The following is a 12,629-nucleotide window of genomic DNA, read 5'->3' as shown; positions in this document are numbered from 1 at the left end:
ACTGGCTGTGACTTTGCCTTGGGTCACTCTTTTTTTTTTTTTTCTTCCACAGATAATTCACTTCTGACTGATGCAATTTTTTCTCATATAGGTTACTGTAGAAAGTCAGGTAATAGGGGCGCCTGGGTGGTGCAGTCGGTTAAGCGTCCGACTTCAGCCAGGTCACGATCTCGCGGTCCGGGAGTTCGAGCCCCGTGTCAGGCTCTGGGCTGATGGCTCAGAGCCTGGAGGCTGTTTCCGATTCTGTGTCTCCCTCTCTCTCTGCCCCTCCCCCGTTCATGCTCTGTCTCTCTCTGTCCCAAAAATAAATAAACGTTGAAAAAAAAAAAAGTCAGGTAATAGTCAAACCTATGACTCTCTAGTGACTGCATATTGATGCTCTGATCAATCATGTGTTCACCTTGCCTTTTTTTTTTTTTAAGGGGTGGGGGAAAGGCTACTATCTGATTTCCATGGGGGAATACATGGTAGCCTTCCAGTACTGACATCAATTGTGTGGTTTTTTTTTTAATTTTTTAATGTTTATTTTTGAGAGAGAGAGAGAGAGAGAATCTGAAGCAGGCTCCGGGCTCTGAGCTGTCAGCACAGAGCCTGATGTGGGGCTTGAACTCATGAACCAAGAAATCATGACCTGAGCTGAAGTTGGATGCTTAACTGACTGAGCCACCCAGGAGCCCCTAATACTGACATCAATCTTAATCTGCTTTCATTTTACCCTGACCTGCACCTTGTCCTGAATTTCTTTTTATCAAATCAGTGTACAAATCACCTTTCTCTCTCCCTCTCTTGCTCTCTCCCCTTAGTTTATCCAATATAGCACACTCTGTTCTGGTGAAGGCATAGTCTAGTATCTCCATTTCAAAGCTTTGGTTCCCCTGCCTCAATTTTCAAATAACCCTGGGAACTTACTCAGGCCAAGGAGAGGGCAGTTCTGTTTCAAGGAGTCAGAAAACAGAAACAACTATCAAGTCTCTGGTAACAGTGCGTGACTGTTTACTTCTCCATACCATTTGGTATTGCTGCTAAAGTCTGGTTCAGCATTGTCCCATGAATACATGTCTCCTCTGAAGGGACTGCATGCTGGTCCAAGTTCCTGCACAAGCCCAAGTGATGCCCCACACTTAGCTTCCAAGGTTATGGCTGTCTTAGTTCACATCCACATGCTAAGTCACTGTTACCTAGAACATTTGGCCAGTATAGACCTAAGAGTTTTCACTATCACTATCTCTATCACTTACTGGGCCAGACTCAGACTCAATCCTCTTCAGCAAAACCTGTGTTGAGCATTGATCCATGGCCTAGATGCCCTCTCTCCTTCTAGTGAATTCTCTTATGCACTTTCCTGCCAGTTGACGATGGTCTACCAAATTGCCCTAACTTCAGACTTTGGAGAGTACAGATTATAATTTCCTTCCTCCCTTCCTTCCTTCCTTCCTTCCTTCCTTCCTTCCTTCCTTCCTTCCTTCCTTTTTTTCCTTTGTTTCTTTCTGAGAGAGCACAAGTGGTGGAGGGAAAGAGAGAATCTTGAGCAGGTTCTTTGGGGCTCCGTCTCACAAACTGTGAGATCATGACCTGAGCTGAAATCAAGAGTCAGACTCTTAACTAACTGAGCCACCCAGGAGTGCCTTTTCTGTTTTCTTTTAAAAGATTCTTGGACTGATCATGATAACTACCACCATCATCGTTGTGTATTACATATGAGTTTCCTGTGATTGCCATAACCAATTACCATAGACCCGTTGGCTTAAAACAACAGGAATTTATTCTCTTACAGTTCTAGAGGCTAGCAATCCAAAATCAAGGTGTTGGCAGGGCTGTGCTCCCTCCAAAGGCTCTGATGAGAATCTTCCCTTGCCTCTTCCAGCTTCTGTTGGTTCCAGCCAAGTGTTCTTTAGTTTGTGGCTGCATGACTCCAATCTCTGCCTCTGTCTTCACAGGGCCTTTTCCTCTGTCTCTCTGTATCTTCTCTTCTGTCTTTTACAAAGGACATTTGTCATTGGACTTAGGGCTCACCCAGCTAATCCAGGAAGAATTCATCTTGAGATTCTTAATTATATCTGCAAAGATCCTTTTGCCAAATATGTAAAAACATTCATAGGTTTCCAGGGGAAGACATGGACGTATCTTTTGGAGGGCCCCTTTCAATCTACTAGATATTATTTTATAAATGAGGAAATGTGGGGTTGAGAAAGATTAAGGGATTCCCTGAAGACAAATTGCTCCCCCTCTACCACACAGCTCTGCCCACTTGAGAAGGGTAGCAGATTTTTTTAAAACCTCACACACTAAAAAGGTCCTGTTAGACTCTTATCAAAGAACAATTTGTTCCTGCTGGCCTTATATTTGCACAACCAGAGGGATCTTCTAGGACCACCTCTAGGAATTCTGGTTTTAGGTGGGCCTTCCAAGCATTATTTTTTTTTATATTTATTTATTTATTTTGAGAGAGAGAGTGTATGAGCAGGGAAGAGGCAGAGAGAGAGGGAGACAGAGAACCCCAAAGCAGGCTCCATGCTATCAGCACAGAACCTGATGTGGGGCTCGAGCCCACGAACACAATATCACGACCCGAGCCAAAATCAAGAGTCAGGCGCTCTACTGATAGAGCCACCCAGGTGCCCCAGCATTATTATATTGTATTGCATTACATCAAAAATTATGTCCAACTATCTTAAGGACATTTGATACTGGAGAATTAAAACCCATGGCCTTATTTTAATCAATGAGTTCAACCTGTCTCTGTCCCACTTTGTGACCATTTCCCTGAATAGGAATATAAACTGGCTTGTGTTTCATCCTTTTTATTATTCTCAACTCACCCTCCTGTGCCTATTGTGGAATGCCAGAGTGAGAAGGCTGACACACAGAGAGGGGAACCAATATGAAGTCCAGATCATAAACACCTGTATAGAAGATTTAATATCTCCCCTGAGGAGGAGTCTGTCAGGCTTTTTCATAGTTCAGCTCAGCGACGGTTCTGCTGTTGTGGAGCTGGCCTCATAGGGGTTCTTCACCAACTTGGCACACCGAAAAATCATCACGATTAGGAACAGAAACAGAAGAACAACAAAGGCGATGGCAAAGCCTTTGTCTACATCAATACTGCTGGACAGGCTTGAATCATCCATGGGAACACACACTTCTTTACCCTTGTACAGCAGTAGCTACCTCCTCAGGTATCTTCAGGTTTGTCATATTCCTAGACAAAAGAGGATAAAACAAGTTGATTGGTTTGTATGTGTATGTGTGTGTTTTCTTAATAACATGTCAAAACCAAAGGAGATTTGCAAAAAAAAAAAAAAAAAAAAGCGAGGCTTATTTAAGAAGCACTTATGAAATTGATAAAGTTAGTATGGGTGATGTTCAAAATATATACACATAAAAGCATAAAACCTCTGGAAAAATACTCCAAGGCAAAACATGAGCAAACATGTATAGCTCAGAAATCAACTAGAGCTTCCTTGGCTGGTAAGAACCAGGGAAAGCTACCTTGAACAGCCCAATTCTGTGTTACATCCAAATCTTTCTCTAAGATTTTTTTTTTCTTCCAAATTCTAAGAGTACATATTGTAACTAATTTGTTCTGGAGTCTTAACGTACTGGGTATGAACATAAAATTATTTTATTTTTTCTAATTACTATGTTTAACTGTGCTGTCATTCCCATTGTTTTTACAAAATATGTTTATTTATTTTGAGAGAGAGAGAGAGTGTGAGAGAGAGCAGGAGATTGGCAGAGAGAGAGAGGGAGAGAGCTAATCCCAAGCAGGATCTGCGTTGACCCACAGAGACTGACGTGGGGCTTGATTCCACGAGCTGTGAGATCATGACCTGACCCACAATCAAGAGTCGGACATTTAACTGACTGACCCACCCAGGTGTCCTTGTCATTCCCATCTTTTAATGAAAAATGAAGTACATCCCAGAAGGGATCAATTTTGGTTATTAAAACTTAGTCCACCAAATCAACACTGAAAGGAAGAAAACCAGAAAACTCCCACTTCCCGATTTCAAAACTCACTGTAAAGTTACCGTTATTAAGACAGTGTGGCACTAGCCCAAGGATAGACATATAGTTAGGTGGGATAGATTTGGAAGTCTAGAAATAAACTCATATATCTATTGTCAACCGATTTTTGACAAGGATGCCAACACCATTCAGTGAGGAAAGAAAACATTGTGCTGGGACAACAGGACAGCCACATGCAAAAGAATGAAGTTGAACCCTTACTTCACACCATATATAAAAACTACCTCAAAATAGATCAAAGACCTAACTCTACAAAGCTCTTAAAAGAAAACAAAAGAGTAGATCTTCATAACCTTGGATTTGGCAAAGAATTTTTAGCTATTACATCAAAAGCACAAGCAACAGCAGAGAAAAATAGATAAGTTGGAATTTGTCAAAATTTAAGACTTTTTCAAGTGTCTGTCAACAGATGAATGGATAAAGATGTGGTGTATATATGTATGTAAAATGGGATTTTACTCAGCCACAGAAAGGATGAGACCTCGCTGTTTATGACAACATGGGTGGACCTAGAGGGTATTATTCCAAGTGAAATAAGTCAGACAAAGACAAACAACGTATGATTTGTTATGTGTGGGCTCTAAAAAAAAAAAAAAAAAAAAAAAAAAAACACCAAAAACAACCTAAAAAACAAAGAATTAAACAAATGAAAAGCAGAAATATATCCATAAATATAGAGAACAAACTAATGGTTACCAGACGGGAGGGATGTGGGGTATGGGCAAAATGGATGAAGAGGAGTGGGAGGTACAGGCTTCTAATTAGGGAATGACTAAGTCATAAGGATAAAAGGGACAGCAGAGGGAGTATAATCAGTGGTATTGTAATAGCATTTATGGTGACAGGTGGTAGCTATACTTGTGGTTAGCAAAGCACTAGCATATAAATTTGTCAAATCACTAACCGTTGTATACCTGAAATTAATGTAACATTGTAACATTGTGTATCAACTATATTTCAGTTGAAAAAAAAAGAAAAACATTTAGGGGCACCTGGGGAGCTCAGTCACTTGAGCGACCAACTCTTGGTTTTGGCTTGACTCATATCATGCTCTCATGGTTGAGGAGATTGAGCCCCAAGTCTGGCTCTGCGCTGACAATGCAGAGCCTGCTGGGGATTCTCTCTCCCTCCCTCTCTGCCCCTCCCCCACTCATGCTCTCTTTCTCTCAAAATAAATAGATTTGAAAAAAAAAATGTTTAAAACTTCTGTTTTTCAAAGGACACTATCAAGAACGTGAAAAGACAACCCAAAGAATGGGAGAAAATATTTGCAAGTCATATATCCGATAAGGGACTTCTATCTAGAATATATAAAGAATTCTTATAACTAAATAATGGGAATACAAATAACCTAATTAAAAATTGGGCACAGGGGGGCTCCTGGGTGGCTTAGTCAGTTAAGTGTCCGACTCTTGATTTCGGGTCAGTTCATGATCTCACAGTTCATGAGTTTGAGCCCTGTGCTGACAGCACAGAGCCTGCTTGGGATTCTCTCTTTCCCTCTCTCTCTGCCCCTCCCCTGCTTGCACTCTTTCTCTCTCTTACTCTCTCTCGAAATAAATACACTTTTTAAAAAACTGGGCAAAGGATCTGAATAGACATTTCTCTAAGGGAGTTATACAAATGGCCAATAAGCAGATGAAAAGATGCTGAACATCACTAATCATGGGGAGCTATCAATCAACAGGCATAAAATTGTAGTTAAGCAAGATGAATCTGCTGTACGACATTGTACCAGTAGTAATGATAATGTATCACACACTAAAAAATTTGTTAAGAGGGTAAATCCCGTTATGTGCTCTTACTATGATAAAATGAAAGAAAGAAGTTGGCTGAAGCAGGCTGTAGCAACAGAAAAGAAGGCAGAATTGGGGCCCCTGGGTGGCTCAGTCAGTTGAGCGTCCAACTCAGGTCACGATCGCATGATTTGTGAAATGGAGCCCCTCGATGGGGCTGACAGGGTAGAGCCCACTCTGGATTCTCTCTCAGCTCCTACCCCACAGGCGTGCATGCACTCTGTCTCTCTCTCTGTCTCTCTCTCAAAATAAATAAATAAACTTAAAAAAAAAACTTTAAAATAAAAGAAGGCAGAATTGAGATTGATCAAGGAGAATTTTTTTTTCCTGAGGGCCAGATAATGACCCCATAGATAGGGACCAACCCCGGGCATCATTCGAAAGAGGATCTAGCCTGAAAGGGATTCCCGCTGGAAGGAAGTTACCTTAACAGAAAGTGGTTGGAGGTAGACTTGGATTCAGTGCTGCAAACCAGTGGAGGGACATTGATTCTGAGGGATCTGCAGTTAGATAACCCTAGTGAGGGAACTTCTGAGTAACCCATGAGAAGTACATCATGAAAGAAAGAACCCTGAACATCCTCCAAGCCTAGAGAGAAAGAAAATGCAAACAGATTTGTTTTGAAAAAAAAAATAAATGGTTTAGTGAATCTTTTGGGAACACAGAGAGAATGCTTGTTTCATAAAAGATTAGTTTGGGACAGCTGGGAGCTAAGCAGCTCTGGGAAACAATATCAGTAATTGTCTTCACGATGGGCAGACTTGTACCTTTGGCAGAGAATTGTAAGGAAGTGGTTTTGAGACTGAGGATAAAAGATGGGGCGCCTGGGTGGCTCAGTCTGAGTGTCCAACTCTTGGTTTCTGCTCAGGTCATGATCTCATGGTTATGTGAGTTCGAACCCCACGCTGACAGCGTGGAGCCTGCTTGGGATTCTCTCTCTCTTTCTCTCTCTGCCCCTCCCCACCCCCCCAAAATAAACTTAGAGAAAATGCTTATAAAAAAAAGACTGGGGATAAGAGAAAAACTAGTCTGGGGCTCCTCCTGGCAGCTGGAAATGTGGGAAAATTGGTAGATATTTGTATTCCCCTTAATATCTCATGTACATATATATCACATTATTGATTTCCTCACCTTTCTACAGTGCTTTTCAGAGCAGGGTCATGTGGAACTCTTGTGTTCCACATTTCAGTAGCTTCTTACTCCCTATATCTATTAATATCCTTTTGGGCCTACTTCCAAAATTCTCTCTCAAGTCAATTGTTTCTTTCTTTCTTTCTTTCTTTCTTTCTTTCTTTCTTTCTTTCTTTCTTTCTTTCTTTCTTTCTTTCTCAATTCCCTTTATTACCATGGTCATCACTGTACTCTAGGTCATCAAATACCAGACTCCTGCAAATACTCTCAGAATTCCTGAAAATACTTGTGTTCCCTTCCAAACCACAAAGTGGTCTTTAATAAATGGAAATCCATAAGTCTTCTGATTAAAATCTGTCATCAGCTGCCTACAGTCTTCAAACTTTTTAATGGGGTTCCAAGGCTCTCCATAATTTGATCTAACCTTGTTTCTTGCCACTCTCTCCTTCGTACTTTGTGACCCAGAAATGCTGGACTTCTCACAGTTCCGTGACTTTTGCATGATCCTCCTTTGCCTCTAAGCCTTGTCATTAATATTCTCTTTGTATTATTTCCATCCTTCTATATTCAACTTTTAGGCTTTAGATTAAATGTTAATTTTCCAGGGAGATATTCTAGTAATATTCACCATGGTTTACTACGATTACTTCAGAGTCTGTCTTCTGTGACAAAATAGTAATCCGACCTGAAAGTAGGATTTGTTTGTTTTTTATACTAAAAGTTTGGGATATATTGGCTATTCAGTAAATATCTGTTCAATGAGTGGATGTAGCACTACACTCTGCTAAAGTGGGCATGTAAAAAATGCTGAACAAATGAATGACTTTGAGAATGTGGCATTGAGTTAAGACAGGAAAAGACTATTGGTGATCTCAAAGAAAATAGTGTCAGCAGAGTGGTAAAGAAGTAATCCAGCCTTCGGTGGATTAAGCAGGAAAGGGCAGTGAGGAAATGAAGACACTAAGATTTTACATCATTTATGAGGAGTTCAACTGGGAAAGAAAGAAGAGAAGTAGAATAGCTAAAAGCCTACTGCAGAATCAGGCAAAGGATTCCTTTTCAAAGATGGAATGAAAAGGTATCAGGTAGGATGCATTTGGTTGCAAGTGACAAAAAGTTCACATGAGTGATATTAAACAATACATGGAATTTATTAACTTATGAGGCTGAAGTTCAGAGTAAAGTTAACTTTAGTTATGGTTGGATCCAGAGATTCAAGGTGTTACCAGGGTTCTGCCTTGATATGTCTATTATATTTCACAGTCCCACCTTTCTTCTATGTTGAGTTTATACACAGGCTGATTTCCTATAGTAGCAAGAATGGCCCCAATAAATCCAGACCTCTTATATTCCCTCTTCACATTCTCTCTTCCTCCCCAAGTCCAGAGGAAGAAAGAATACTTTTATATCACTCAAGATTCTTTGTTGCAAGCAACAGAAACAATGTCCCTCACCTGAGCAAAAAAAAAGTATTTATTGCAAGGAGGAAGAGGCTAGTCAGCTTCCAGAATGAAGTAGAATTGGTCTTATAAAATAGGCAGAAATGAGGGGCGCCTGGGTGGCTCAGTCGGCGTCCGACTTTGGCTCAGGTCATGATCTCACAGTCTGTGAGTTCGAGCCCTGCGTCGGGCTCTATGCTGACAGCTCAGAGCCTGGAGCCTGCTTCTGATTCTGTGTCTCCCTCTCTCTCTGCCCCTCCCGCATTCATGCTCTGTCTCTCTCTGTGTCAGCAATAAATAAACATAAAAATTAAAAAAAAAAAAACAGGCAGAAACGAAGGGAGACGAGGCATTGGGAACCAACCACAGTCATGTTCAGCACAGGAGAAGTCTGGTTAGGGCACTGCTGGCACTGGATGATTTTGTTGGGCACCGAGGCTACCATCATTGGATACGCCCACTTCTGCCCTGCCTGAATTATAAATTGTGTCATCTTTGTGTCACTCAACATTCCAGTCCCTGGCCCCTGTGCAAGGATGACACACAAATTCATGAAGCCTTCCATTCCCCCCCCTTTTTTCTTTTCCTTTATTTGAGAGAGAGGGAGAGAGAGAGAGAGAGAAAGAGAGAGAGAACATGTGAGTGGGGAGAGGGGAAGTAGGAGAGAATGTTAAACAGGCTCCATGCTGAGCATGGAGCCCGACATGGGGCTTGATCCCACGACCCTGGGATCATGACCTGAGCTGAAATCAAGAGTTAAATACTCAACTGACTAAGCCACCCAGGGAATTCCCTGAAGCATTCCATATTTTTAAGTAACTGGAATTTAAATAAAAACTTGGGAGGAAAAACAAATCATAATGAGCCTTGAAAGTCAACATAAAGAATTCGAATTTTCTTTTCCAGGCATGGGGGAACCATTGAAGGATTTAGAACAGATAAGTGAGAGCAGGGGCCATATCTTACTGTACCTCCCACTGACCCTAACTGGAATGTAAGCTCTAAGCCTTAGTCTGTGTCCCATTAGTGACATAGCTTAGTGCCTATGGCAGGGCTGGCACATTGTAGGTGTTTAGTATACCTACATACATGAATTAGTATCTATATCAGTGCCGGGAATATTGGGCATATACAATTCATGCTTGTTGAAGGAAGGAAGGTAAATCATCAAAGCCATGCTCTAAAAAGATAGCTGGCAACAGTATATAAAAGATATTGGAGACAGCAAATAGACACCATAGGGTGGAAAACAATTAGAAGGAGTTGTAACAGTCTTAGCAAGAGGCAAGAAAAGTATAAACTAGGATAACATAGTAACAAAAAGGAAGGAATGGATGAGAAAGGATTTGACATGACTTATACATTAAATGAACATATGGGAGGAAGAAGAAGTGATAAAGATGACCTGGGGTTTGACTTTGGATGGCTGAAAGAAAAATGCTGCCATTAATAGAACAATTTATTTTAGGAATCAGCAGATATTCAAAGGGAATATGATGAGTTCAGTTTGGAGTAGGTTGAATTTAAAGGCACTGGTGTGATATGCCCAAGAGGCAGAAATGTGGGACTGAAGTTTAGGAGTAAAGAAGAGCAAGATCTTTAGAGCTGAGTCACCCAAATGCAGGGTAGTTGAAATCATAGAAGTAGATGAGATGGCCAAAGGAGAATTTGAAACAAGGGAATGTCTGCTTCTACGGTGGAGGAAAGAGAGCTAGAAACCACAGATGGAATAGTTATAGTAGGAACACCTGAAGAGTGGAGAGTCATGAAATTGAAGCGATGAGATAATTCAAGGAGGTGTGTTACCAAGAGCCTCAAATATTGCAGAGGGATGGAAAACGTTCAACATTTGGAAAGTCATCTCTGATTTTCCTCCTTATCTCATTGAATCTGAATTTCTGAATTTTTTTTATTTTTATTTTTTTCAATGTTTATTTATTTTGGGAGAGAGAGAGAGAGAGAGAGAGAGAGAGAGAGAGAGAGAGAATCTGAAGCAGGCTCCAGGCTCCGAGCTGTCAGCACAGAGCCCGACGGAGAGCTCAAACTCATGAACCATGAGATCATGACCTGAGCCAAAGTCAGACGCTCAACCGGCTGAGCCACCCAGGCGCCCCTTGAATTTCTGAACTTTGAATCAAAGGTCTCTAGTTCACTTATTCAAACTTCTCACTCACAGATGCTGAATTCCAATAAGCTAATTTTGATCCTGTTAGGCTGATACCTTTCCTCCCTCCACCTCAAGAAGTAAAATACAGTAGGTTAAGCGGCCGACTTCGGCTCAGGTCATGATATCGCAGTTCGTGAGTTCGAGCCCCGCGTCGGGCTCTGTGCTGACCGCTCAGAGCCTGGAGCCTGTTTCAGATTCTGTGTCTCCCTCTCTCTGACCCTCCCCTGTTCATGCCCTGTCTCTCCCTGTCTCAAAAATAAATTAAAAAAAAAAAAAACGTTAAAAAAATTTAAAAAAAAAGTAAAATACATTCTTATTAAAAAAGGAAAAGGAAAGAAAAAGGCTGATGTTGTTTTGGTTCCAAGTATGCCATGCATGCTCTTGGCTCTTATTTTCATATTCAGGGATCATATCTAGGTTTTATAAGGCCTGAAGTTTATACAAGTTGGAGGTTTCTCTTAAAAAAAAAAGCAAGATTTTGAATACAAAATTATGTAAAGTTTTTTAGAATGCAAAAAAAAAAATCACAAATTATTGCAGCCTTGGATATTCAGTTTCCTTTCCTCTAAGACCTCTTAGGCAGGGGTGCCTGGGTGGGTTGAGCATCAGACTTTTGATTTCAGCTCAGGTCATGATCCCAATATTGTGGGATTGAGCCCTGTGTCAAGCTCTGTACTGAGCATGGGTCCTGCTTGAGATTCTCTCTCTATCCCTCTGCCCATTTCTCCAGCTTGTGGATGCTCCTCTCTCTTGAAAAGAAAAAGTCTTTAAGACCTTTTAGGTAAAGTCACTTTTCTTGGCAGATAAATCCAAAACCTTTTTTCCATGTCCTAGAATTTTTAAAGTGGTTCTTAAGGTTCCTGTTTTATTTGAGATGAGCAGCAGAATTGCTCAGGACTAGAATAGGGAAAAGGAGATAGGGCAGGAATCTATCGGTTTGTGTAAAGTTTGGTACTGCTAAAGTAGGACACACAACAACAGCAGTTACAAATCTGTATCGGATGTTAGTTCCACTTTCACTTGATACTTCCCCAAAAGATTAATCCCCTCTTCCTTTCCTATGTTGCCTTCTCAAATCACTTCATTTCCCCCCATCTGTTGCCCTGTATTTCTTAAAGATAAATATACAAAAACCAAAACAAGACGACAACAAAAACAACCTAAAAAGACCCAGCTTTTCTGTCCGGGCCATAAGTTTACTCTAAAGGGAGAGGTGATGATGAAGAAATACAATAATGATGCTCTCCTACTATAATCCCTAAAATCAAAGACATCCTCTAGACAATAGGACCCACAGGGGTTCCCCAAGCTTGTTTCAAAACAACGCTGTACCTTGTAAAGTTTCACTTTTGCATAAAAGCCCTTTACTTTTCCCTCAGTCATTTCCCTAGTACTTCCCAAGTTTGCAGAGAAGTTCTACAAAACTCAGAAGGATTGTTGTAATTATTCCCATAAAAACTTCACTAGAAAGACAATACAGATAGTTATTTACCTCTTGAGAGAGTGATAGCCAAGGCTGGCTGTTGGCAGGGCAGTCTCTTCCTGCTCAAGCACATCTCTTGGCAGCCTCTCCCCTTTTTATCAACGCCCTCTTACGAAAGGAGAGTGATTGGTAGCTCTGTCCCTTCCCCACTCCCACACTGAACTCAGAAGCTTCATGAATAGTTCAACTAAAACATGATCAAGTTTCAGACACTCCCATAGTGAGTGAGAAAATGATCCACTAGATTAAATTGGAGCCCAGGTCAGTAGAAGAATATTTCCACAACTCTCCAAGGGCTGGGGCAGCCAAGGTTAATAGCTCAAGTAATACCTTGTAAGTGGATCACATGGGTGGTAGAAGATGGGTCAGGAGCCAGCTTTTTGGTCTCTGCAACGGTTCTCTGAATTAGCGGTGACATGTGGGACATTGTTAGAAATGCAAATTCTTGGACCCTCATCCATGCCTTAATGAATCAGAAACTTTAACCAGCCCTTCTAGGGGGACTGTAATGTATGCTCAAGTTTGGGAACTATTTACCAACAAGATCAGTTGAAGCTCAAAAATCTGCTTTTTCTCAAAAAGAA

At 41.0% G+C, this 12,629-nt stretch overlaps 1 protein-coding gene across 4 annotated transcripts; it reads right to left on the bottom strand.

Annotated features, from left to right (window-relative positions):
- Nucleotides 1–1,739: 1,739 nt before the first annotated feature.
- CTXND2 (cortexin domain containing 2) lies at nt 1,740–12,211 on the bottom strand. Of its 4 annotated transcripts, none has more exons than XR_008295238.1 (3): nt 12,055–12,211; nt 2,904–3,199; nt 1,740–1,974 (listed from the first exon to the last, which is right to left on the bottom strand). XR_008295238.1 is itself a non-coding variant. In XM_053214766.1 (3 exons), exon 3 carries the CDS (start codon nt 3,126–3,128, stop codon nt 2,961–2,963), a length of 168 nt encoding a protein of 55 aa, XP_053070741.1. In that variant the 5' UTR covers nt 3,129–3,199; nt 6,251–6,413; nt 12,055–12,211; the 3' UTR covers nt 1,740–2,960. The 4 variants fall into 4 exon arrangements, 2 of the variants coding, with proteins under 2 accessions (XP_053070741.1, XP_053070740.1); XR_008295239.1 differs by having other exon boundaries at nt 1,740–1,970; XM_053214766.1 differs by adding an exon at nt 6,251–6,413 and having other exon boundaries at nt 1,740–3,199.
- Between the last annotated feature and the right edge of the window lie 418 nt (nt 12,212–12,629).

The sequence above is a fragment of the Acinonyx jubatus genome, chromosome C1, assembly GCF_027475565.1.
Source record: "Acinonyx jubatus isolate Ajub_Pintada_27869175 chromosome C1, VMU_Ajub_asm_v1.0, whole genome shotgun sequence".
In the NCBI taxonomy this organism is placed as follows: Eukaryota; Metazoa; Chordata; class Mammalia; order Carnivora; family Felidae; genus Acinonyx; species Acinonyx jubatus.
Note: the sequence above shows the minus strand (reverse complement) of the source record. Positions and strands in the feature narration are given on the sequence as shown.